Source organism: Megascapheus bottae, chromosome 14 (genome assembly GCF_031878675.1).
Source record: "Megascapheus bottae isolate mThoBot1 chromosome 14, mThoBot2.hap1, whole genome shotgun sequence".
Taxonomy (NCBI): domain Eukaryota; kingdom Metazoa; phylum Chordata; class Mammalia; order Rodentia; family Geomyidae; genus Megascapheus; species Megascapheus bottae.
In genome coordinates this window covers 26,886,278-26,911,789 of record NC_143522.1, presented here as the reverse complement: position 1 = coordinate 26,911,789, position 25,512 = coordinate 26,886,278, and the positions used below count along the sequence as shown (strand labels likewise).

Here is a 25,512-nt window from a genome sequence, read left to right as displayed (position 1 = left end):
TCACAACTGCAGACCAAAAAAGTGGTCCCCAAGAGAAACCTATGTTCTCTCATTCTAAAGGAAGTTTCTAAATAATTAACTCTTGACCAAAAAGCATAATGAACTTGGTGATTTCTTAACAATCATTTCTGGAACAATAGTGAGGATCTCTAACGCATAAACTACATTAAGAATAACTGCAGAGATGAAATTATTTAATAAGACTACTTCTATGCTAAGACTCATCCCAAAGGTTTTGGTGTTACTGAATAGTAGACCATTTGCCTACCATACCCTATGCCCTTGTTTTGATTCCCCAACACAAAGTCTTTTAAAAATAAGTATGTGCTCTTAATGGTTTTCCTAATTATTTCACAATGTATTTGTGTAAACCAACTACTATAAAAGATGGGCCAGGACTTTGGCCTAGTGGTAGAATGCTTGCCTAGCATGCGCGCAAAGACTGGGGTTCGATTCCTCTGTACCTCATACATAGAAAAAGCCAGAAGTGGTGCTCTGGCTCAAGTGGCAGAGTGCTAGCTTTGAGGAAAAAGCCCAAGGACAGTGCTCAGGCCCTGAGTTCCAGACCTAGGACTGGCACACACAAAAAAGTTAAGGTTAGAGGAACTACTCATTCAAATTAATCTGCTTCTGTAACTCTGTTCAGTCATTTAACATACACACACAAAACACCTCAGTGCTAGAGGTATAGCTCAATTGTAGATAGTGTGCTTAGCATGTTCAAGAGCCTGAAATGGATATCCAGAATCCATGTTATAGTGTAATATCAAATATAGTACAAGAATTCCATTGAATTATAAAGGCAAAAAAGTTGTTCAAAGGGGCCAAAGTAAGTAAAAGTTAATGTACTAAAAAGATTATATATACTTAGAACATTAACATAGGAAACAGGTACAGCTCAGTGGCATAGTATGTGCTTATTAGCATTTTTAAGTGCCTAGGTTCCAGCCCCAACTCAACAAAAAAGGAAAATATTAAAAAAATTAACCTAAGACAGTGATGTTGCTGTTATTATTTTTGGTGGGTCATATGGCTTGGACTCTGCCTTAACACTGTCCTGGAGCTGTTCAGCTCAAGGATATCCCCTTGCCCTAGAGCCAAGCCCCACTTCCTGTTTTCTAGAGGTTAATTGGAGATAAGAGCCTCAGGTTCTTTTGTGCCTACACTGGCTTTGAACCTTGATCCTCAGATTTCAGCCTCCTGAATAGCTAGGATTATAGGCCCAGTTCCTGGCTTAGAAGGCATTATTATTATGAGTACGAAAGGAAAGTAAAAAGAAGGTTCTGGGTGTATGAGTGGCATACTGGTAGCGTGCTTACCTAACATGCAGGGAGTCCTGGGTTTAATCCCTCAGTACCACATACACAGGAAAAGCCAGAAGTGGTGCTGTGGTTCAACTGGTGAGAGCTGGCCTTGAGAAAGCTCCAGGACAGTGCCCAGGCCCTGAGTTCAAGACCCAGGGATAACTACCGCCCACCCCCAAAAAGGAAAATAAAAAGTGGTACTAGACCACTCCAGACACACTAAGAATTTTCTACTGTTACTCCTCACTTTGGGCTGGCAAAGGTTTTCCTCCACTGGATTTACAAGCAGACAAGTGGGTCTTATGATGCTAATATATTTACATGCACGCAGGTACACACCCACATACCTCTTCAATTTTGGTTTTCTTGGGACTTTCTTCTTTATGAGGTGAGGATGTTCTCTTGAATCCTACTATGGGATTAGATATTTTTGTTGCTGCATTTCCTGAAGGTCTAGGTGGTGGGTTTACCAGACGTGTTGAAGAAACAACTCTGGAGACTGTAGGCTTTGGTGGTGGAGAAATGGCTGGTTGTGTGGCAGTTTGAGGAATGCTTTCACTCGATGTACCTAAACAATAAATATATGTATGTCCCAAACCAAAAAGCACAAAGAGAACATATACACAAAACTGTAAATTGTTAAACATACAAATGTATACTGATGAAAATAAATTACAAGTAAAGCTTTTATCTGAATTTTATTTTGTAAATAACTTTACATATGCAGCAAATAAAGGATACTTAAAAACTAAATTCAGATTACTTAACTCCATTTTTCAAAATTAAGTTTAAGCCAATTATTTCTAAGAATCCAAAAGCCCGTCACACCGATCTCCTTACCCCCTGAGCTTTCACTGGAATTTACTTGTGGCACAGAAACTTCACTAGCCTGTATGTTGGTCACAGATGCTGCTGTCACAGCTGGAGCAGGACTGTTTCTGCTAAAAATAGTAGCAATAAAAGAGTATGAAAAGGAAACAGAAGTATAAACTAAAACTTAGTAATTATATTTCATACAGATTTAATGGTCTCTTTGGTTTTACTTCTCATATATATGCTTTAGCAACTGACTTTGATGATAAAATCTACCAACCAATAAAAATATATGCTATTAGGTACTATTAAATATAGTACGTTCTATAAAGATGCAGCAATTCCCATATTTGAAATACGGCCAACAAGAAACAGCATATGTGATTCCAAATACTATTAAAGTTAAAACTGTCACATATGGTCAGTGACTGCTGAGTTTCACAAAAGGATTACTAAAGATCTGTTCTTAACCGATTTACTGATTTGGGTGTAACAGAATCATTTACACACACACACAAGCACACACAAAAAGGGATGGGAGTTTGGCCTCGTGGTATGGTGCTTGCCTAGCATGCAGGAAGATCTAGGTTTGATTTCTCAGTACCACATACATACATAGAAAAGGCCAGAAGTGGTGCTGTGGCTCAAGTGGTAGAGCTCTACCCTTGAGAAAGCCCAAGGAGCATGCTCAAGCTCTGAGTTCAAGTCCTGGGACTGGCAAAAATAAATTTAATTTAAAAAAAAAAAAAAGGAGGTGATCTGAGAAATAGAGATAAATGTCTGCATACAAAAACCTAAGAGTGCCAGTTGTCAGTGGATCACACCTGTAACCCAAGCTACTCAAAAGTCTGTTCAAAGCAAGCCTGGGCACTTAAGTCCTTGACAATTTTGTCTCCAATTAACCACAAGAAAACAGGAAGTGGTGCTGTGGTTCAAAGCACTAGAGTGGTAGCTGTAAGCTGAAGAGCTCAGGAACCATGCCCAGGTCCACAGTTAAAGCCCCACGACTGACAAATAATTAAAAAAACTAAGGGTGCATGAAGGAGCCCTAGAAGCTCATCTAGTTGCCCAAAGTAGAAAACCTTCCCACCTAACAGAAGGCATTTTAAAGTTATCTTACGCTCTCTTTATCCTCTTCTCTAAGTATCTCATTTGCTTTTACATGGGCATCTCAACAAATGACCTTGTTTCCTAGTTCAAACAAACAAGGCCATCAGATAGAAATGGCTTCAAATTTTGAAACATGTCTATCTGTCCTCTGTACAATGAAATTATTATTTTACTCATCGATATCAAAAATTCCAATCCCAACTGGAATTGGGAGGGGTCAAACAAACAAACACAAAAACAAAGAACTGTGTACATTAAATGTAAATCAAGCCAGAATAAAAAAGTCCCCGGTCTCAGAAACGTACCACTCCTACAGGTCCTATCTCCACTTTTGTTTTTAACTAATTGTTACATTAGTGTTAAGCACCCTAACATTCAAACAGACCAAGCAAGAGGTTCTTTCTTTTGGTTTGTTTTCTAACAGTCCTGAAGAAAGGTGACAGCAGAAAGCCTCACTCTTCTCTCAGCGGCTGTTCCCTTGAGGATGAACAATGACGCCCTGAAAGGCGAACACCACACCACTTAGAGGACTGTTTTGCTGTTTGGCATTCGCACAGAACCCCAGAAAGTGGTCCCCTTTAAAGCTATGGAACTCTGGAGTACATGTTGAAGAGTAAATAGTCAAGAGAGCAAATGATACCAACCACAACAGATTAAGATGGCAGAAAGCACTAAAGGACATAGACAATAAATAGTTTTGAAATATTACTCCAAGAAACTAAATCTTACAACTAAATTTGTGAAACATTACCAAATATGTGTGTATGTGTATTTGTATTAACTCCTAAGTACACAAAATCCAATTCTTAAATGTTTGCTTCTTCATCTACCCCATCCAATAGAAACATGTTAATTTACTACTGGAAACTGGAAACTTTTACAATGACAAACTGCCACAGCATGTACAAGAGGTCAGGTCTGATGTCTTTAGATTATGAATGATCACTTTAAAAACAAAGGTACAAAACTCACTGGTGGCTCATGCCTGTTATCCTATCCACTCAGGAGGCTGAGATCTGAGGACTGCAGTTCAAAGCCACCACAGACAGGAAAGCCTCCCTGAGACAATTACCTCGAATTAACCACTCAGAAATTGGAAGTGGTATTGTGGCTCAATTGGTAGAACACCAGCCAGCCTTGAGCACAAGGAGGCTCAGGGACAGCATCTAGGTCCAGAGTAAGCCCCATGAGTGACAACAAATAAGGGGTTATGTTCAAAGTACATTTTCTGCATCTGTGAAAATCTTACAATGAGCGCATTATTTTGTACAATTAATTTATGCCAATAAAAATAAAAATTCAAGTGCCAAGAGGTGGAATAAACTTAACAGGGTAAACAAATGACATTTATGATGAGGTAGCGTCCTTCAGATTTTCTGCTTACCCCTGAGAGCTGCCAGAACTGTTCAATGGACTGGTCTTCATAGCACTAGTAGGTGAAGGCACAGACATGCTGTTATCACTGTCCATAGACAAATCAAGGCTGCTGTCATTCAGAGCTGTTAACTTGACTCCTTCTGTTGAATGCTGTAATCAAAACCGTATTTATTAAATGCCTATATCAACCAGATATTTGAAGCACAAAGAAATCCTTAACTTACGTAAGATTGTTATTAAAAAGCACAAATCAGTATTTTACAAAGAACCCAAGTGCCACAGTTCACTGGAAAGGTAAAGACTTGGGAGTCCTGTGCTTCTTGACTTAGCTACAGTTCAGTGAATGAAAACAAAAACACACAGAGAAACATCTCATAAACAAGAACACTCACTGTAAGACAATGCAAACTAAAAATCACTGTAATGTAAAACCACATGAATCAAACAACTACAAACACATGTATGAAGGAAAAAGTCTTACTAAACATGACATGTTAGAGTCTGGGAGAGTTGCCTAAAGGTAAAGTGCTTGCCTAGCATGCATGAAGCCCTTGGTTCAATTCCTTTCTACTACATACATAGAAAATGCAAGAATTGGTACTCTAGCTCAAGTGGTAGAGCACTAGCCTTGAGAATGCCCAAGAACATTGCTCATGCCCTGAGTTTAAGCCTAGTACTGGCAAAAAAAAAAAAAAAAAACAAAAAACATGACATGTTAGGATTAATAATGCCCACGTCTTGCAAGTGATATTAAAAGTGATTTTCAAAATCATCCTCACAGGGCAATGGTGGCTCATACCTATAATCCTAGCTACTCAGGAGGCTGTGCTCTGAGGGTCATGGTTCCAATCCAGTCCCCACAAGACTCTTACCTCCAATTAAGCACTGAAAAACCAGAAGTGGAACTGCTATTCTAAGTGGTAGAGCCACAAGCCTTAAGCAATACCTTAGGAAAAGTACCTAGACCCTAAGTTCAAGCCCCACAACCAAACAAAATAAACAAATTCCCCCTCTCCCCCACACCTGCTAATTTCAAACTCCTAGGCTCTAAGAATCTCTCTGCCTTGGTCTCCAGAGTGATAGGGTAAGAGAGGTACATTACCTAGTATTTTACTATTTATCCCACACTAAACATAAGAAATTACACAATTTCAAAGAATTAACAAATATAATTTATTACTTATTACTACTGTCAACAAATAAGCCTCTCTTAATGAAAGCAAGAGAATTCCAGTTTTTTTGTTTGTTTGTTTTTTGGTGGGAGGTCTGATAATTGGGCTTGAACTCTGGGCCTGGGCGCTGTTCCTGAGCTCTTCAGCTCAAGGCTACCGCGCTACCTCTTGAGTCACAGTGCTACTTCCAGTTTGCTGGTGGTTAATTGGAGATAAAGTCTCTAGAGCTTTAGTGCCAGGCTGGCTTTGCACCACAATCCTCAGATCTCAGCCTACTGAGTAGCTAGAATTACAGGTGTGAGCCACCACACCTGGCATGAATTATCAAATATAATTTGTCACTCATTACTATTGTCAACAAATAAGCCTCTCTTAATGAAAGAGATTCCCAGTTTTCTAGATCCAATTTACATTTCAAAATGGCATGTTTAGTAGTATTATCTTGTGGAAAAAAAGCAGAAAAATTTTCTGTAAACTATGAACTTAATATCCACATACAGAACTCAATATTGGTACTGATTCTTTAAAATCAAAGCACTTCAAAACAGATAATGCAGGAAAATACCTGTTTCAAAAAGAAAACAAAAACACCATGAATGTTTTTCATGGAGTTAAAGTTGACTGGTGACACAATAATATTAATTTTCACTACCAAGTGCAACTACTATATTACAGATTCCCTTAGCTTCATTGTTCCCCCAGAACATTTAACCTCAGTAACCACTACTGGAACTGTTTGAGTTTCTGGTTTCCTTGCTTGCTTTCTAATTGAACTCAGGTCCTCAAATGTTCATACCACTGAACTATACCTCCAAACCCAAACTTACATTTCATGCTAACACCTCACATTATTGACAAAGACCCATTCCATATATAAATATGGGTGTGGTCTAGGATTCAGTTGCCCCCAAAGCCAAAAAAGGAGTCAGTGAGCCAGTACAGTTGCTCACGCCTGTAATCCTAGCTACTCCAGAGACTAAGATGTGAGGATCAAGGTTCAAAGCCAGACTGGTACACAAAAGGACCTGAGATTATTATCTCCAATGAACCACCAGAAAACTGGAAGTGGTGCTGTGGGTCAAGGGGAAGACAGGAGCCTTGAGCTGAAGAGCTAAGGGACAGCCCCAGGTCCAGAGTTCAAAGTGCCATTTCCAACAAGGAAAAAAAAAATGTGGCAGGGCCTTACAAATGTGGCCCAGTAGCAGAGTGCTAGCCTTGCATGGATGAAGCCCTGGGTTTGATTTTTCAGTACCATATAAGGCCAGAAGTATCACTGTGGCTCAAGTGGTAGAGTGATAGATAGCCCTGAGCAAAAAAGGCTAAGAGATACTGCCCAGGCACCAGGATTCGGGGAGGGGGAAGGAAAAAGAAAAAAATTGGGGTTTGAACTCAGTGCTTAAAGTGCGATGCCACTTGAGCTGTGGCCTCAGAAACTCCCCCCCACCCCTCTGCAAAAAAGCACTCTAATGAAATTAATTAAAACAGATCAAATGGCAGGAATGGTGGCACAAACCTGTAATCCCAACTCTGGGTAGAACCAGCAGTCCCCAGGCCAGCCTAATCGTAAGAGAGAGGCCTTAACTCAAAAACCCAAGTCCAGAAGTAAGAAAAAGGGGTCAAAGAAGTTGAGAATTTGTAAAAGACAGGAAGATATTACTTAGCTGTAAAATAAGTGTCTAATATACAAAATAGGTAATATTTCAAATCCAAAATATTCCCAATTTACTCTTTATCAGACACAAGAAGGATTTGTTCAAGCCCGGGGCGATGGCTCATGCCAGTAATCTTAGCTACTCAGGAGGCTGAGATTTGAGGAACAAGGTAAAAAGCCAGCCAGGGCACAAAAGGACCTGAGACTCTTATCTCCAATTAACCCCTAGAAAACTGGAAGTGGGGCCCAGGGGTAGGGTTGTAGCCTTGAGCTCTCAGGGATAGCACCCAGACCGAGTTGAAGCCCCATCACACTCACACACATACACACGCACGCGAAAGATTTGTTCAATAAGTAACTACACTTATTATACTGAATTCTATGTAGTGTCTAAACTGGCCAGGTGACTGAGTTCACTACTAGGGATGATTTCCAAATGCTTTTCTAAAAAAAATAAAAGATACAAAAAACCCATGTTTCAATCAGACCTCAATCTAACTCAAACTTGTACTTTATGATTTTGAGCAAGTTTCTCAAACTTGCTTCTTCTATAAAAGATAATACCTACACATTAAACTAGAACATTAACTACTAAACAGCTTGATAAGTGCTTTATAAACTAGCTGAATGGAAGCTACAAGTAAATGTTCGTCCCAGACACTTGATACTATTTTAATAAAAATAAATTATTTCAAACATACAAAAAACAAATAAACAGCCAATAAAATGGCAACTTAGATGATCATCATATAGATAAGCACAGAACAAAGGTAGGACAAAAATTGTGTTCCTAGCAACCTCTAAAAAATATTTATTGTCTTGAGGGTTTCAATGGGTTTCTGAAAAATGGGGGATAACATTGGAAGAGATGACACTGACCAAGCTACATTGTATTTATACAATAATTTGTTCAATTGAAACTTTGTAAAACTACTTGAAATAAGGCAAAATTAATAAACATTCGTTTTAAAACCAATTATAACAAAATGAAATTAGTTTCATAAATGTTTTTGAACACTAAAATCCTAATCACAAATAACTGCATATATAACACAGCTACCAAATTTAATAGCCAGCACTGTCAAAAGAAAACATCCTAAGTTCCTCACTTTTCATTTAATGGATTGGAGTGGTGGCATACACTTGGAATCCGGCACTTGGGATGTTGAAACAATAAGATCATGAACTCAAGGAGAATCATAAATTCAAAGTTCACCCGGGAAACACAGGACTCTACTTCAATTAAAAAAAAGTCATTTTATGACAGTTGCTGGCGGGGTTGTGGAGAAAAAGGGATTGTAAGCTAGTTCAGCCACTCTGGAAAGCAGTGTGGAGGTTTCTTAAAGAACTGAAAACAGACCTTCCCAACGATCTCGCCATACCACTTCTGGGCATCTATCCTGAATATCATGATCCAGGATATTACAAGGACACCTGCTCAGCTATGTTAATCTCTGCACTATTCACAATAGCCAGGCGATGGAAACAATGCAGATGCCCTACTGCAGATGAATGGATACAGAAAAATGTGGTATATATACACAATGGAATTCTACATAGCCAACAGACAATACAAAATAATGGCATTCGCAGGGAAATGGATGAATCTAGAGCGAATCATGTTGAGTGAGACAAGTCAAGACCTAAGGAACAAAAGGCGCATGGTATCCCTAATATGTGGCTATTAAATCCAAAGAGTACAAGAGCGAGGACTCAATAAGTGCATACCCAAAGCTATGGACATGGTAATGGAAATATAAACATAACTATATAGACATAAAAACCTATGACTCTATAGACATAATGTTATATTTCTTAAATTAATATGTTTCTATGACATACAAACCCTTAGCCTAATTTTGATTAAGTTCTAAATACTAAGTCCCAGTGATTGTAAATAGAGATTCCCTCCTTGAACACTTGTTTGTTAAACTTGTCATTTAAAATATGATGTAAAAATCAACATTAATAAATTCTTAAAAAAAAAGTCATTTTAGACATCATTACTCCCCAATATCACTATAGGTACTGCTTCACAGTGCAGAAGGCAGAGTAAGCATTTTCTATGTGTTAGGCAGTACATATGGTGACTTATATACCCAGGAAAAAGTATTGTGCCCCTAGTTACTCAGGAGGCTGAGATCTGAGGATCATGGTTCAAAGCCAGCCTGGTACAAAAGGACCTGAGATTATTATCTCCAATTAATCACCAGAAAACGAGAAGTGGGGCTGTTCCTCCAAGGGTAGGGCGTTGGCCTTGAGTTAAAGAACTCACAGATAGTACCCAGGCTCAGAGTTCAAGCCCCATGACCCACAAAAAGGAAGGGGAAAAAATGCCTATTTTATCAATGAGAAAAGTGGAGAAAAAATGTTGGATGACTGTTAGATATAGGAAACAGCAGAGCCTGAATCTATACTCCAAAGTCCTCATGCTTAACTTCAATGCCATCACTTATTGTTTTGATAAACAAAACATCATAAAAGCTTGTTCTTTTACATTAAATTAATTCCTAACTTCCCCACCCCAGGCCTAGCTAATTATCCCTGAATACAGTGATTATCACTGCAGCATTTTTTAAAATATTCTCTCCTAAACTAAATGTGTTTTCAAACTGAAGTAAATGATATATGGTTATCAGAATCCATTTTCCTAATATATGCAGCTCTACTTTATTACTTCCCCTGCTGTGTATCATATGGAATAAGCTATATATTTTTGAAATCACTTAAGAATAAGACTGTTACCTGTATTAAAAAAAAAATCACAATATGTTCTCTGTGAGTATAAAAGGTAAAAAATATCTCTTCATAAGGAAGCATAAACACTAGAACAAAGGAAGGATAAGCACCCAAACATCTGACCCTTCATAATCAGTAACTGACAGTCGTCAGCTCTCCTAATATATCCCAGGCTGGCCTTAAAATCATAATCCTCCTGCATTTGCCTCTTCAGTGCTAGGATTACAGACATATAACAACAATCCAGGCATATTATTTTATCTCTTAAACTATATGTATATATCAAATTCATACACACACACAGACACACACACATCCATTTACATTGAAAAATGCAATTTGTCCATCCACATGTAAGAATATTTGGATTCTGTTTTCTTTTTAAAGGAAAATAATTCAAATGTGGAATTTTTAATGACTAAAAATAAAAAGCTCATTATCAAAGTAAGAATCCAGGTATTAATAAGGATATGAAACTTCACCAGTAAGTAACCTCTCTGAAGTCTGAGGCAAACATAAAAACAAAAAAGCGATAAGAACATGACTTTACCCACTGAAACTATTCCATAGCATAGATGTCTTAACTACTGGTGTTTATTAACTAAACCTAAATTCTGAAATACTGACAGGCTAGATGCATAAAACATATTAGCAATGCTATTTAAATACTTTCTAAATTTACCTTTTTCTTTTTCTGCAGCACATGATTAGGTAGTAGCTGATGGAGTTGCTTTCTTTTTACATGCATTGCAGCAATTTTCATATCCACCTCAAACATCTTGCTGTTTATTGCTTGCCTATAAACTACACAATTAGAAATTGTTACAAAAAAACACAAACATTTTAAGTAAGGCAAATTTAAACTCGGTAGAGAGCATATATATATATATACTGGTGGTATTGCTTTATCATATAAAACCACCAGATCAAATAAATGCAGCCCATGGTACTAACTAGATACTATGTTGGAAATGAACTATACAACTTATAGCTGAGAGAAGTATGCCATTTCCAAAAAGAAATATACTCCTTATTTAAATGTAACTCCTCTGTATGTCATCTTTAAAATAACTTTTTTTTTTTTGGCTAGTCCTGGGCTTGGGCTCAGGGCTTGAGCATTGTCCTTGGACTTTCTCAAGGTTAGCACTCTAAAATAACTATTTTTTAAAAGAGAAAAAAAAATCAGACTAAGGTCTATCCCCAATCTGATATAATTCAGTGCTTTAAGTAGTACCTTAGAGGAAAAGGATTTTTAAATCCATGCCTTTTTTTGGTAAGTCGTGGGGTTGAACTCTGGGCCTGAGTGCTTGTCCCTAAGCTCTTCAGCACAAGCTACCACTCTTGAGCCACAGCACCATTTCTGGTATTCTGATGATTAACTGGAGATAAGAGTCTCAGACTTGGGCCAGGAGTTTGGCCTAGTGGTAGAATGCTTGCCTAGCATGCACGAAGACCCGGGTTTGATTCCTCGGTACCCCACATACATAGCAAAAAGCCAGAAATGGTGCTGAGGTTCAAGTGGTAGAGTGCTAGCCTTGAGAAAGTCCAAGGACAGTGCTCCCGCCCTGAGCCCAAGCCCAGGACTGGCAAAATAAATAAATAAATACATACATACTTGTTAAAAAAAAAAAGAGTCTCAGACTTTTGTGCACCGGCTGACTCTGAACCACAATCCTCAGATCTTAGCCTCCGGAGGAGCAAAGATTATAGTTGTGACCCACCAGCACCCAGCAATCCACGCCGTTTCATGTTACCAGTATAAAGTAAATTTTTGCACCTGCTATGTACCATGTACAACATGTACATGTACAACATGTACAACTTCTTAAAAAGTATACCTAAATATACCTTTGTAAGAATAGGAATGATAAAAATTTGAGTTAAACGGGTGCTGGTGGTTGAGATCTAAGGATCGCAGTTCAAAGCCAACCTGGCTACAAAAAGTCCCTGAGACTCTTATCTCCAATTAGCTATCAGAAAACAGGAAGTGGAGCTGTGGATTAAGTGGCAGAATGCTAGGCTTGAGCTCAGGGACAAAACCTAGGCCCAGAGTTCAAGCCTTGCAACAACAACAACAACAACAAAATACGAGTTAGTATTTTGTTTTATTTATATAATTCAAATAATGAGAGACAAGAAAAGAACTGTGAGAAATGGGCAAGCATAAATTTTCTCCACATAGGAAAATTTAGCCAGTTATCTAACAAATACTGCTACTGAGATTATATTCCAGGAGATAAGAGCAGGAAAGAAAGAAGGCAAAGAACTCTAAAATTACTGAATTAATATTGTAGTGCAGAGAATAGAAAAATAAAAAATATGCTCTGGAGGGCCAGGAGTTTGGCCTAATGGTAGAGTGCCTCACATGCATAAAGACCCAGGTTTGATTCCTTGGTACCATATACATAGAAAAAAGCCGGAAATGGTGTTGTGGCTCAAGCGGTAGAGCTTTAGCCTTGAGAAAGCCCAAGGAGAGTGCTCAGGCCCTGAGTTCAAGGCACAGAATTGGCAAAAAATATATATATAAATATATATATACACACACATGCATGCTCTGGAGAAGTAAGAATGCACAATTAAAGTTATGCACAGAAGCTTAAGATTAACTAAAAATTAAAATAAAACAGGAAACACCAAAAATCAGATGTGCTGAGCTCTAGTGATATATTAGATCAGCAAGCCCAAAAGTTATGAGATTAAATGCCAGTAAACAACACACACACACACACACACACACACACGCATGTGCGCGCACGCATGGGGAGAGAAGGAGATAGGAAAAGAGGGAGAGGGAGAGAGGGAGGGAAGGAAGGAGAGAGAGAAAGAAAAAGAGAGAGAGGAAGAGAGAGAGAGAAGGAGAGATAGAAGGGGGGAGAGAGAAGGGAAGATAGGCAAAGAGGAAGAATGGGGGAAGGATATATCATCTGACCTGAGTGGGAGAATTTACTTTGAATCTTCAAGGAACAATTAAAGAGCCAAAAGAGAATAGAATAGGAAAGTAGAAACCCATAAAAAGTCCCAAACCTCCTAAAAGTGTTCCCTATAATTGGCATTAAAATTCACCTAATGCTGGGTGCTGATGGCGCATGCCTATAATCTTAGCTCCTCAGGTGGCTGAGATCTGAGGATGACAGTTCAAAGCCAATCTGGGCACTAAAGTCTGTGAGACTCTTATCTCCAATTAGCCATTAGAAAACTGGCCAGTGGCATGGTGGTTCAAGGGATAAGGCAGTAGCCTTGAGCTGAAGAGCTCAGAGCTCAGGGACAGTGCCCAGGCCCAGAGTCCAAGCCCCACAACCAACTCACAGCCCCAGCCAAAAAAAAAAAAAAAAAAAAAAAATGTTGAGTGACTAAGAAATGCTGCTCCAAGTAGTACTACTTTTAGTATTTCCTAATAAAATACTACTAAAGATCTGGCTCCAAATCACAGTATGGACTGTGGTTTTTTTTGTTGTGTTTTTGCTTTTTTGGCAGCCTGGGAGCCTGAACTCCAGAGCCTGATCACTAACCTTGGGCTCTCTCAAGGCTAGAATTCTACCATTTGAGCCACAGCACCACTTCCAGCTTTTTTTCTATGTATGTGATACCAAAGAATCAAACCCATGTCTTCACGGATGGCAGGCAAGCACTCTACCACTAGGCCAAACTCCCAGCCCTAGACTGAATTTTAACAGCTTGAATTATAACAGTTGTAAACCCCAAGAATCTCAAAAGAAAACAAATTTCATGATGGATTAATACTAAGTAGGTAAATATAGCAATGATATGTTTCCAATATTTCTAACTAGAAAAACCCAAAAGAGAAAGTTTTAGGGGTAAAAATTTATATTATGAACATATTAAAGAGCTTACTCATTTCCTTTCTAAAATACCTAAAAGACTTGTAAAGTTTTGATGATTCATAGGCACAATTTTTATTAAGTAGTTCAACTTGCAAGCAATGTACAAAACAAATTTTCTATCAGGCATCTCAATTTGTCTGCTCATAATGAAACAAGCAAGCATCAAATTTTTAGTTGACAAACATGATTTTTTTGGTGCTCATGAATATCATCTGAAACATAGTATCTTAGAAATCTGCAGGACTTTTTTTTTGTAGTTATATCCATCAATGTAGACAGTTCAGCCTAAAAAAGAATCATATAGCATTTCCTACTAACAATCCTAAAAGTTACAACCATTAGGCAATCATTTGAATAAGAACTTAATTCAGTCTTACAAGAATGTAATTGCTATGTATAACAAACTCATTGGGCTGGAGGTTGCCCTCAGTGACAGAATATATATCTGACACATCCAAGGTCCTGGATTCTATCCCAAGCACAGAAAAGGGGAAGGGGAAAGGGAAGGAAAAAAAGAGAAAAAGGGGGAAGGAAAAAGCTCACATAATGTTTGGTGGGTTTACCTCCAATTTTTTTCATGTTAACAATAACAACACTGTTAATAGTTATCAGAATCATTACAGACAATACTTATCCCAGTCAAAATTCAAAGGTATACTACTGCTAGTGATTCTTACACACAGGTAACTCACTCTCATGGAGTGTTTTGTTTTGTTTTGGGGGGTTTTTTGGTGGCAGTCCGGGGACTTGAAATTGGGGCCTGTGCTTGGTCCCTAAACTAATTTTGCTAGCTTTACCATTTGGAGAACAGTTTGACTTTCAGCTATTGAAACAGGTTACTGGAGATAAGTGTCTCATGGAGGGGGAGGGTGGGAAGGAAATGGGGACCATGTCATGAGAAAGAGTATCAATGTTTGTGAAGTTATGCACCTTTTATCTGGTGAATATAAGGTAACCCTTCTATTAATCACAATAAAAAAAAAGAAAAAAGAAATTGTCTCATGGACTATTTTGCTCAGGCTGACTTAGAACTGCAATCCTTACATCACAGTCTCCTGTGTGGTTATTATAGGCATTAGCCACCAATGCTGGATTTTTTTGTTGTTTGATTTTTTTTTGTTTGGGAGAGGGGGGTTGTTTGTGAGGCTTGAACTCAGGGCCTAGGCACTGACCCTGAGCTCTTCAAGTCAAGGCTATCACTCTAGCCACACCACCAGCTCTGGTTTTCTGGTGGTTAATTGGAGATAAGTCTTACAGACTTTTGTGCCAGGGCTGGCTTTGAACAGTGATCCTGAGATCTCAGCCTCCTGAGTAGGTAGGATTACAGGTATGAGCCACTGGTACCCAGCTTTGTTTTTTTGTTTGTTTGTTCTGTTTTTAAAGAAAATATCTTACTATGTAACCTAGGCTGGCCAGAAGCTAGTAATCCTTAACTTCCCTCAGGCTCCCAAATAAATGTCAAGATTACAGACTTGTACTAGTACACCTGGTTATCTGGACTTCTTCATAATGTTTTGTAGTATAATTGTACTTAGGCATTATGTTCCCTACTGACCCACTTTTTCCTAAACCTACAAACCTAAGATATCAAAAGCTTAACTAATTATGCACATTGGGACAAGCAATAACTTTTTTTTTTAAAGGAATAGTTAAAACAATATACTAGAATTTAAAAAGATGACTACTATTTCTCAAAATATAGCATACTTGGAATGACTTAAGATACTCTATGTGATGGAATAAAATAAGGTGAGTGACAGGCATTGTGATATACTATTGGGCTAGTAGAAAAGGTTATTTGAATATAACCATGTCAATAATACATAAGATCACTAAGCGACCAGCAGATGCAAAATCTACACTGAGGATATGCTGCACACATGAATGATTTTAGTCTCCCAGACAGAATGGAGCAAGACACTACACGATTCCATTGGAATATTCAGCACTGCTCACTCTCTTTGTCTCTTTCATCTAGTGGTACTAAGGGTTTGGACTCACTATCTTCTGCTTGCTAGTCGGCACAAGGCTGCTCAGTCATTTCTCCAGACCTCACAGATGACAATTTGAAAATTGTGATTTCTAGAACGTCCAATTTAAATCTACAGCTTGAGGCTAACTTTAGTAGAAACTTCAGAAAGTACTTATTTATTTGTCAGTTGTGAGGCTTGAACTCTGGTCCCAGGAACTGTTTCGGAGCTCTTCAGGTCAAGGCTAGAGCTCTACTACTTGAGCCACAGCACTATTCCAGTTTTCTGGTTGTTAATGGGAGATAAGAGTCTCTCGGACTTTCATGACCTGGCTGGCTTTGAACCACGATCTTCAAATCTCAGCCTGAGTAGTTAGGATTGTAGCCTTGAGCTGCCTGCACCTCACCTATATTCTTGTTTCCCCTTTATATTAAAATGATCGTTATCAATTTCTAAGGTTCAAAATGACTAAGGCAGTCAGACTTAAGTCTTATAACCTGTAAGCTGTTTCTAATTCCATAGGAAATTGTAAACAAATTCAATTTAAAATGACTCTACTTAAATTTAAGCTCATTTCCAATAGAGAAAATCATCAAGGTATAAGACATTACTGAAACCATTAAGATATTTTAATGTTTCCTTTTTATTTTATTTTTTAGTCAGTTATAGGGTTTGAACTCTAGGCCTGGGAGCTGTCCCTGCACTGATTTTGCTCAAGGCAAGTGATCTACCACTTTGAGTTCCAGCACTACTTCTGGTGGCTAACTGGATATAAGTCTCACAGACTTCTCTGTCCAGGATAACTTTGAGCCCTGAGCAGCTACATTTACAAGCCTGACTACCAGCACCATGATCATTATACACTAGTCTGGATTTAACTCTACATGGCAAATATCACTAGTAGTTACTGTGTAGATCACGATAAATTCAGACACTAGAATAGTTTATTTAACCAAGAAAAGACATACCTGTATCAGTGAAAGACTGAATGTCATAAGTGAGATCAACACTGAGGTTTTCAGAGTTCTCTGTTTTTTTAAACACCAATCCAATCACCCACATAGTGCGAAATTCTTCCCTGCAAAGAACAGTATTACCAGTTAATGAAAATATAGATCAGTGTGTTTGACAAATCACAAACCCAAACTATGTCAAAGCTTCAAAGTCCTAAACACCCAAATCTTTCCTTTCCATTCCAGTACCTAACCATTCAGACTACAACAAGCATCTACATTTCTTTTAGTGATGATTCTCAAGTATTCAAAGTACAGTAATACAAAACATTATTTCAGGCCAGGAACATGGCCTAGTTAGTGGTAGAGAGCTTGCCTAGCATTCACATAGTCCTGGGTTTAATCCCTCTGTACCACATACACAGAAAAAGCAGAACTGTGGCTCAGATGATAGAGCGCTAGCGTTCCCAAAGTCCAAGGACATTGTCCAAGCTCTGAGTTCAAGCCCCAGGACTGCACCCACCCCTCCCAAAATATTTTCTAATGAAAAATATTTCTAATGAAGAAAGAGAATTTTTCCCCCAAGCCAGGTGCCAGTGGCTCATTCCTATAATCTTAGCTACTCAGGAGGCTGAGATCTGAGGATCACTGTTTAAAGCCAGCCCTGGCACAAAAGTCCATGAGACTCTTTGTGAGACTCCAAGTGGCAGAGTGCTAGCCTTGAGCTGAAGAGCTTGTGGACAGCACCCAAGTCCAAAGTTCAAGCCTCACTCCTCCCCCTGAAAAAGACCCTTAAAACAAAAACGTAAGCTTGTTTTTTTTTTAATGTCTTCCCAAAGGTTCAAATCTATCACAAATTAGATTATTGCAAGATCAAACAAACAACTTCCTTTTATAAAAGGCAAAGAACAATGCCTGCTATAACAGCTATCTTGGCAATTTATGTATAAAACAAGATAAAAAGAAAAAAAAAGAAAAGAAGTATTAAAAGTATCCCTGTAGGCATCAGTGGCTCACCGACTGTAAACCAATTCAATTAACTACCAAAAAAAAAAAAAAAAAAAGAGAGAGAGAGAAAGAGAGAGAGAAAAAAAGCCTAGAAGTGAAACTGAGCGTTAAACAGTAGAGAGCTATCCTTGAATGAAAAAGCTCAAGGATAGCATGTAGGCCCTAAGTTCAAGCACAAAATAAATGATTCCCAACAGTGCTAAATCACAGTTAACTGCAATAGGCATGGCATCATTACAAACTATTATTACAGAAAATTTCTGTACTGATTTTCCCTCAAGAAAATCATGTAGCTGATAACGAAAAACTAAGTTATAAATTGCAAACTGGTTATGGGCTTCATATAAGAATACTTAGACTAGCTATAAAAACAAACTATAAGAACTTCTATGATTCCTCAGTACCACATACGTAGAAAAAAGCCAGAAATGGTGCTGTGGCTCAAGCGGTAAAGTTCTAGCCTTGAGAACGCCCAAGGACAGTGCCCAGGCCCGGAGTTCAATGCACAGGAATGGCAAAAAAAATAAAAATAAAAACTTCTATGACTAAAAGATAGTAAAATGGCCGGGAGTTTTGTCTAGTGGTAGAGTGCTTGCCTATCATGCACAAAGACCCGGGTTCAACTCCTCGGTACCACATACATAGAAAAAAGCCTGAAGTGGTGCTGAGGCTCAAGTGGCAGAGCTCTAGCCTTGAGAAAATCCAAGGACAGTGCTCAGGCACTGAGCTCAAGCCCAGGACTGGCAAAAAAAAAAAAAAAAAGCAAAATGGATTACATACTTGTCAGGATTTTCTTTAGGTGCTGGAAATGACTGGGGATTCACATGAGCCAGTGTAATAAATTCATTCTTCTCCAAGCTTCCAACCAGGATTCGGATTTTTGATTCAACCAAGCCTACCCTGGATAAATGTCACGTAATATTATTAAGTTTTTGTTGTCTTTATTAAAAAAAATCTCAAATACACAAACCCAAGGTTCACATACAAAAGTAATACGTACGTGTCACATATGACTAAAACACATATCAAGGCAGTTCAACTGAACTACTTCCCTAAATATCAAACTAGAAGCCTTAAAATTTACCTAAAAACACTGAGCTAGAAGAAAAGAGAAGTAAGGCACACTTACTTCTCCAAACTGGGAAGGTTACTGAAATGACATGTGAATTTTTTTAATGAAGAACTTGTACAAAATGTGGTAAGTTGCAGGTGAACTCTCCAATTCCAACATTTTCATCAGAAGTTGTAAAGTTCCAATTATGAACACGCAAAACTGAACGGAATAGTGTTAAAGGCTTCCCCCCACCCCACAGCTTCTAGTGTTCCATGGCTGTCTGATTCACTATTTTTTCTACAAAAACTATCTAACTACTCACCATTCTAGGCGTTGTTTTTCCGTTGGTGCACTTGCTAGAAGTACAATATAATGCCTTTGAAGATAAAGACAACATGCTATTTATTTTATTTATGGGCTTTGTGTTGGATATTAAAACCAAAATGAAACATATACTTATACATAACAAAATGGCAGGGAAGACGTCTACAATCTCAATATGTACGTGAAATCACATGAGCCAAAATTGACAATTTTTAATTTCTGCAGGTAAAGTTTGCCTGAAGGTGGAAAAATGATTTTATGAAGAATTACCAAAACAAGTAACTAAATTCAGGAAGTCCGAGCTAATAAATACTAACAATTTTGCTCAGTGACACTGTATTCTACCCATAAAAGTAAAAGGGAGCCATTCACAGGAATATCATATTAAAAGAAAGCTATTTTAATGAAAACAGGGCAGCAGAGCTTTTTTCTTCAAAACAGGGTAGATAAAAACAGCACAACAGAAAACTTCAAAATTAATGTAACTGATGTGGTTTTATAATTTACCGGTATTGAAGCAAACTCAATGCTGAAGCCAGACCAAGACTGACTTTCCAAAATAGTATTAATAGTGTAAGCTTGTGTAATAAGTATCTCTATCTTGAGGAGAAACTGATTTGTATTCAGAAGTAAAACCCAAAATACAGTTTAAGAAAATATCAAAATTATTTTTGTCTTTTAAACATCTATTGTATGTGAAGCATAAAATGTGAATTAATGACACATTCATTTCCCTTACTCATAAAATTCAAATAAACCAATCTACAATGACCTCTATGTGAGTGCTGAAAGTTAAATTTCACATTATTAACTTCATCTCATAAAAAGAGCTGGGGCTCAAGTTGGAGAGTGTTTGCCTTAAGTTCAAACCTCAGTACACAGGAAAAAAAAAAAGCAAAATGACACCACCATCTAGTACAAATACTAGCAGAGTGACAGGAGAAAAAAAAACACCTAATTTCTTCTCAAACTATGAAAACTTAGAAAAGCTTGGTGTATCTCTCACATTACACAATGACATTTTTACCTTAAAACAAGTCTTGAGAGTCAAAAACAAAGAAAACAGGCCGGAAGCATGCTTAGTGGTAGAGTATGCCTAGCATGCATGAAGACCTGGGTTCAGTTCCTCGGTACCACATACATAGAAAAAGCCAGAAGTGGTGCTGTGGCTCAAGTAGTAGAGCTCTACCCTTCAGAAAGCCCAAGGATGGTGCTCAGCCTTTGAGTTTGGTCCCTAGGATTGGCCAAAAAAAAAAAAAAGAAAAAAAGAAAAAAAAAAAAAAAAGAAAGCAAAACAAGTCACTACAAGCCAGACACATAGAGTTCACACCTGTAATCCTAGCTATTCAAGAGGCTGAGGACAACGAATCAAAGCCAGCCTGGAAAGACAAGTCCCTCAGACTCTTCAGTTTCCGATTAGCCACTCAAAAACCAGAAGTGGAGCTGTGGCTCAAAGAGGAAAAGTGCTAGCCTAGAGCAGAACAGCACAGGGACAGTAACCAGGTCCTTGGCCTGCGAAAAATATAAAATGTTTTCCAGCACACTGAAGATTTAATTGTAGGAATTTTAGAAATTTTTAATGCTTTTTCCCCTCTTAAATCACATACTGGCTATTAACTAGATTCATAATACACTTTAAAAGAGTTATAAAGGAGCTGTGGCCCTTGCTATTCAGGAGCATCGCCATTTGGAACTAGGCTGGGCAGGAAAATCTGTCAAATGCTTATCTCCAACTCACCAGCAAAAAGCAACAGGTGGAGCTGTAGCACAAGTTGTAAAGCACTAGCCTCGGGAGGTGGGGTGAAATCTGAGGGATAGCACCCAGCCCCTGAGTTGATACCTTCATGTCTGCAATCAAAGATACTTAAGAGCTAGGACTGGGGCTTAGTGGTAGAGTGCTTGCCTACCATGCATAAAGAAAGCCCTGGGTAAGAAGTAGTGCTGTAGCTTAAGTGGTTCTTTATTCTTACATTTAGCAAATGAGAGTTCTATAAAGCATACTGAATACAAGCAAGCAAGCCAGAAAAAAAAAGTTATCAATAGAAAAATGGAGTGTCATACAAGATACTAGGAGACCCAAACTTGATTTTCTACAAATTTGTACTTTACATGCTAAAAATCAAGAAATGATAGTTTCCAAGGTTCCTATCAGAGCAGAGAGCAATTCTAACCTAGCAATATTTTTATGTTGCTGCACCCAAAAAAAGTATCAATTGCTGGGCCGGGAGTTTGATCTATAGTAGAGTGCTTATCTAGCATGCACAAAGGCCCAGGTTCAATTCCTCGGTACCATGGACATAGAAAAAGCCAGAAGTGGTGCTGAGGCTCTGGTGCTGAGGCTCAAGTGGTAGAGCTCTAGCCTTGAGAAAGACCAAGGACAGTGCTCAGGTCCTGATCTCAAGCCCAGGACTGGCAAAAAAAAAAAAAAAAAAGTATCAATTGCCATGTGTCCAAAGCCTACATAAGATTTAAACCAATGTAATTAATGTTACCTTTCCCCCAAAACTAACAGATTGTCAGTTCCCAATAAAAATTTTTCTTCAAAAACAAAAATGGCCAGAGCCTCGTGCTAAGGGCACTAGGCCTTGAGAAAGCCCAAGGACAGTGCTCAGGCCCTGGGACTGGCAAGAAACAGCAACAACAAAAACCTAAGTTTAGCCAGGTGCAATGGCTCACATCTATAAATCCTACTCAGGAGGTTGAGATCTGAGGACAGCAGTTCAAAGCCAGCAGAGGGCAGTAAACTCTGTGAGACTCATCTCCAATTAACCAGCAGAAAAAACTGGAAGTGGCACTGTGGCTCAAGAGGTAGGGTGGTATCCTTGAGCTAAAAAACCTCAGGGACAAGGCCCAAGTCCCACGACCAATCCAAAAAAAAGCACTTACAAATTCTTTTCAAACCTGGAACTTCGTGCTTGCTAGGCAAGCACTCTACCACTAGGCCAAACTCCCGGCCCTTACATATCCTTTTATATCTCAGAGCTGAGTGACAGTTCACTGCCTTAAATATTATAAAGCAATTGAAAAATTATATACTTTAGAAAAGAACACTTTGGCTTCCCTAATCCCTTTTGTTCTTCAGTGTAATGCCTAAGTATTCACAATTCTTAGTGTTGATTTATTTACTGCTAGTATTGTAAATATCTCAAAAGAGAAGACATTTTCTTAGAATGCTTTAAAACTTTACAGAAGAGCTAGAACAGGTAGCTCATGTCTATAATTCCAGCTACTCAGAAGTCTGAGATATGAAGATTGTGATTCAAGCTAGTACTGGAAGGAAAGTCCATGAGGCCCATCCTCAATTAACCACCAGAAAAACACAAGTGGAACTATGGCTCAAAGTGACAAGAGTGCCACTTATTAATGCAGAGGGGGACAGAGCCCAGGCTCTGACCCAGGACCGACCAAAGAAAATACCCAAACCAAAAACTTTACAGAAGAATTCCACCCCTTTTCACTCAAGGCAAGCTGATGACTCTTTCTGGAAGACGATTGGCTTTTATAAGACAAGTGAAATTTCCTCGATGAGTCTCTCAAAGAATGACAAGTATTGGTCACACAATCTAAAATCCTGCACATACCAAATAGGAATATTTTCAAGTTATGCTATAAATAAGCCATAATCAACTTCCAATTATGAGAACATTTCAGTTGTGTTCTACAGATAATTTATTGAAGATATGTCTTAAAAATTTCAAATTTTTTGCCAGGCACTGTTGCCTCACACCTGTAATCTTAGCTACTCAAAGAGGCAGAGATCAGAGGATGGCAGTTTAAAGCCAACTGACCACTCAAAAACCAGAAAGGGAACTGTAGCTCAGGGGGTAGAAGCACTCACTAACCTTGGAGTTCAGAGACAGGAAATGGGGGTGTGGGGGGGAAGGTCAAATTTGTGAATACCTTCAAAAACTTCAAGACAGTTTATCAACAGTATCTTACCACATTTTCAAATCTAAGTTTTCCTAGAACATAGGTAAAATTTACATTTCCCAAATAAATGTGTTACTACTTTTTTCATACACTTAGTGTTTATAGATATTTTTTCTTTTTGTGATAAGAGTTTAAACTTAGGGTCTTGGACTTGCTAGGCAGGTGCTTACCATTGAACCATATACACAACATTCCTTAGGACTTTTAAAGTAACTAAAAATAAATAAAACCTTTTCAAGGTTCGGTGAAAATATCAAATTTTTTTTTGTCAAAAATTTTCTTTAGAGGCACTAGTTTAAAAAGAAACATTAGGGCCAGGAGTGTGATCTTGTGGTAGAGTGCTCGCCTAGCATGCGCAAAGCCCTGGATTCAATTCTTATAAACCACATACACAGAAAAGGCCAGAAACAGTACTGTGGTTCAGGTGACAGAACACTGGCCTTGAGAAAGCTCAAGGATAGGACCCAGGCTTTGAGTTCAAGCCCCAGGACTGGGAAAAAAATAAACAGTAAATGGGAAGAAGGAAAGTGGGAGAAAAACACGGGCGGGGGTAACAATGTTCAAGAAATACACTCACTTCCTTACATATATAACCGTAACCACAAATTTCAAATAAATAAAAACATTAAGCAAGCTTTGAAAAGAACTAGTCAAATAATATCAATATCATTAGACATGTATTCTTACATGAAGTCATCTCATTATTTTGAAAGAATCCGTGCATTAAATGTTCAGAGATATTTCCTCACTACTTAAAATTTCTGCTAAACCGATACTACAATTTATCAGAAATAACAAAGAGCTAAACTTTTCCTGAACAGTCCTAAACAACTAATAAATTACTGTTGCTTTTGCATGCAAAACAGAAACAAAACACAGAGACATTGTGATGGTCATCATTCTTATTTTTAATTGGGGCAAAGAGTATTAAGCAATCTGGCTTAGTTTATTACAAAACACAATTGAATACAAGATCAGATGGTCAGCAATGTTTCAAGCATTTAAAAAAATAAGGGGGAATTTGGAAAAATCTCTGCCCCGGACAAATAAAGGTTCAGGTCAATATATTGTCTTGTTTAAAAAATAAATTAAAATGTATTATATTGTACATTTTTCATCAAAACCAACAACTAATAAAGCTTTTAACCTCTCCAAAAGTATTAAAACATTATTTTAGAACTATTAGTAAATTATTATGCCCACTAAATGCCAAGAAAACTACTATGGAAATACTTCTCAGGGCTTAATGTTGGGAAGGTATGCTAAGCCAGTGATGTGCTCTAACTATTTAAATATTTAATTTAGTGCAAAATGACATTTTATTTAACTCCACCTGTTATGAAGATTCTTTATGTTAAACAAGTTTCTAGAATTAATAGCTTACCCATTAGCCAGTATGTAAAGACTTGCTGGCATGCCTACAAAACTGACGCTGTACAAAAAGTATTTCAGTTAGAGCAAGCAGGAAAACTGTGGAAGCTACACACTATGTTGACAAAGGAGTTCACTAAAATGTTCTATTATTATGTTCTTTATGAGAGGAAGGAAAATTCTACAGATACTGAAAGAGAAGATCAATGCCACAGTAAATTAGCAAAATGTTATATGCCACTATTACACCATTATAAAGGAAAGTAACATGTCTGACATGCCTTAAAATACATACTTGTACTTTTGAAAGAAGTTTGGAGCTTCAAAAAGCTTGGACCACTCTGCCTTACTCAGCAAAATTTCATCTGTGATAGCAAGACCTAAATTAAAAATATATTAGAATGTTTGCATGCTTTAGTCTATGTTCTACAATTTCAAATTTAACCTTAAATATACCACATGCAGTCACTATGAACTTTGAATAATAATCTTAACAATTGTTATTTAATGGCTTTTTACATACACACTAAAAGGCTGGAAGTTTTTTTAAGAGCCAGATTTCTAGTAAATCACCATTATCCTTAAAATGGCATACTTGAACTTACTTAAAACTGAACCTCTGTAGTCACTTGGGAAGAAAAGATTTTCCTACATATTGCATCTTTTGCCTTTCTAAGAATTTAGCAGCTGTTTCTAGTGGGTCAAGACACATTTTCCCCCAAAACAGCCTTTGGATAAAGGGGAAAACTGTTAATATAAGCTGATAGCACGTATTTTTTCTACGATAATAACTGCTATCAATCTATTGTGTTCCAATTACTTTTCTCAAGAAACAATTGAAAAAGTTTGGGATAGCACCAAGGCTACCTGGAAGCTAACTGGGGCTGGCGCACA

The 25,512-nt window shown here is 37.9% G+C and overlaps 1 protein-coding gene across 5 annotated transcripts in view; it reads right to left on the bottom strand.

Annotated features, from left to right (window-relative positions):
• Papola (poly(A) polymerase alpha) overlaps nucleotides 1–25,512 on the bottom strand; it is a 62,021-nt gene that overhangs the window by 11,772 nt on the left and 24,737 nt on the right. For 3 of the 5 annotated variants that reach the window (XR_016537602.1, XM_090344797.1, XM_090344799.1), the window contains exons 12-19: nucleotides 24,914–24,998; nucleotides 19,316–19,369; nucleotides 18,720–18,839; nucleotides 16,947–17,056; nucleotides 10,849–10,970; nucleotides 4,612–4,754; nucleotides 2,145–2,245; nucleotides 1,652–1,872 (exon numbers count right to left, since the gene is read on the bottom strand). Coding sequence is in view for 4 of the 5 variants with exons in the window: in XM_090344797.1 (XP_090200923.1) it covers nucleotides 1,652–1,872; nucleotides 2,145–2,245; nucleotides 4,612–4,754; nucleotides 10,849–10,970; nucleotides 16,947–17,056; nucleotides 18,720–18,839; nucleotides 19,316–19,369; nucleotides 24,914–24,998 (956 nt within the window). In the remaining variant the exon portion in view is untranslated. The remainder of the gene's footprint in view (nucleotides 1–1,651; nucleotides 1,873–2,144; nucleotides 2,246–4,611; nucleotides 4,755–10,848; nucleotides 10,971–16,946; nucleotides 17,057–18,719; nucleotides 18,840–19,315; nucleotides 19,370–24,913; nucleotides 24,999–25,512) is intronic. The other 2 variants (XM_090344798.1, XM_090344800.1) reach the window with 1 other exon arrangement.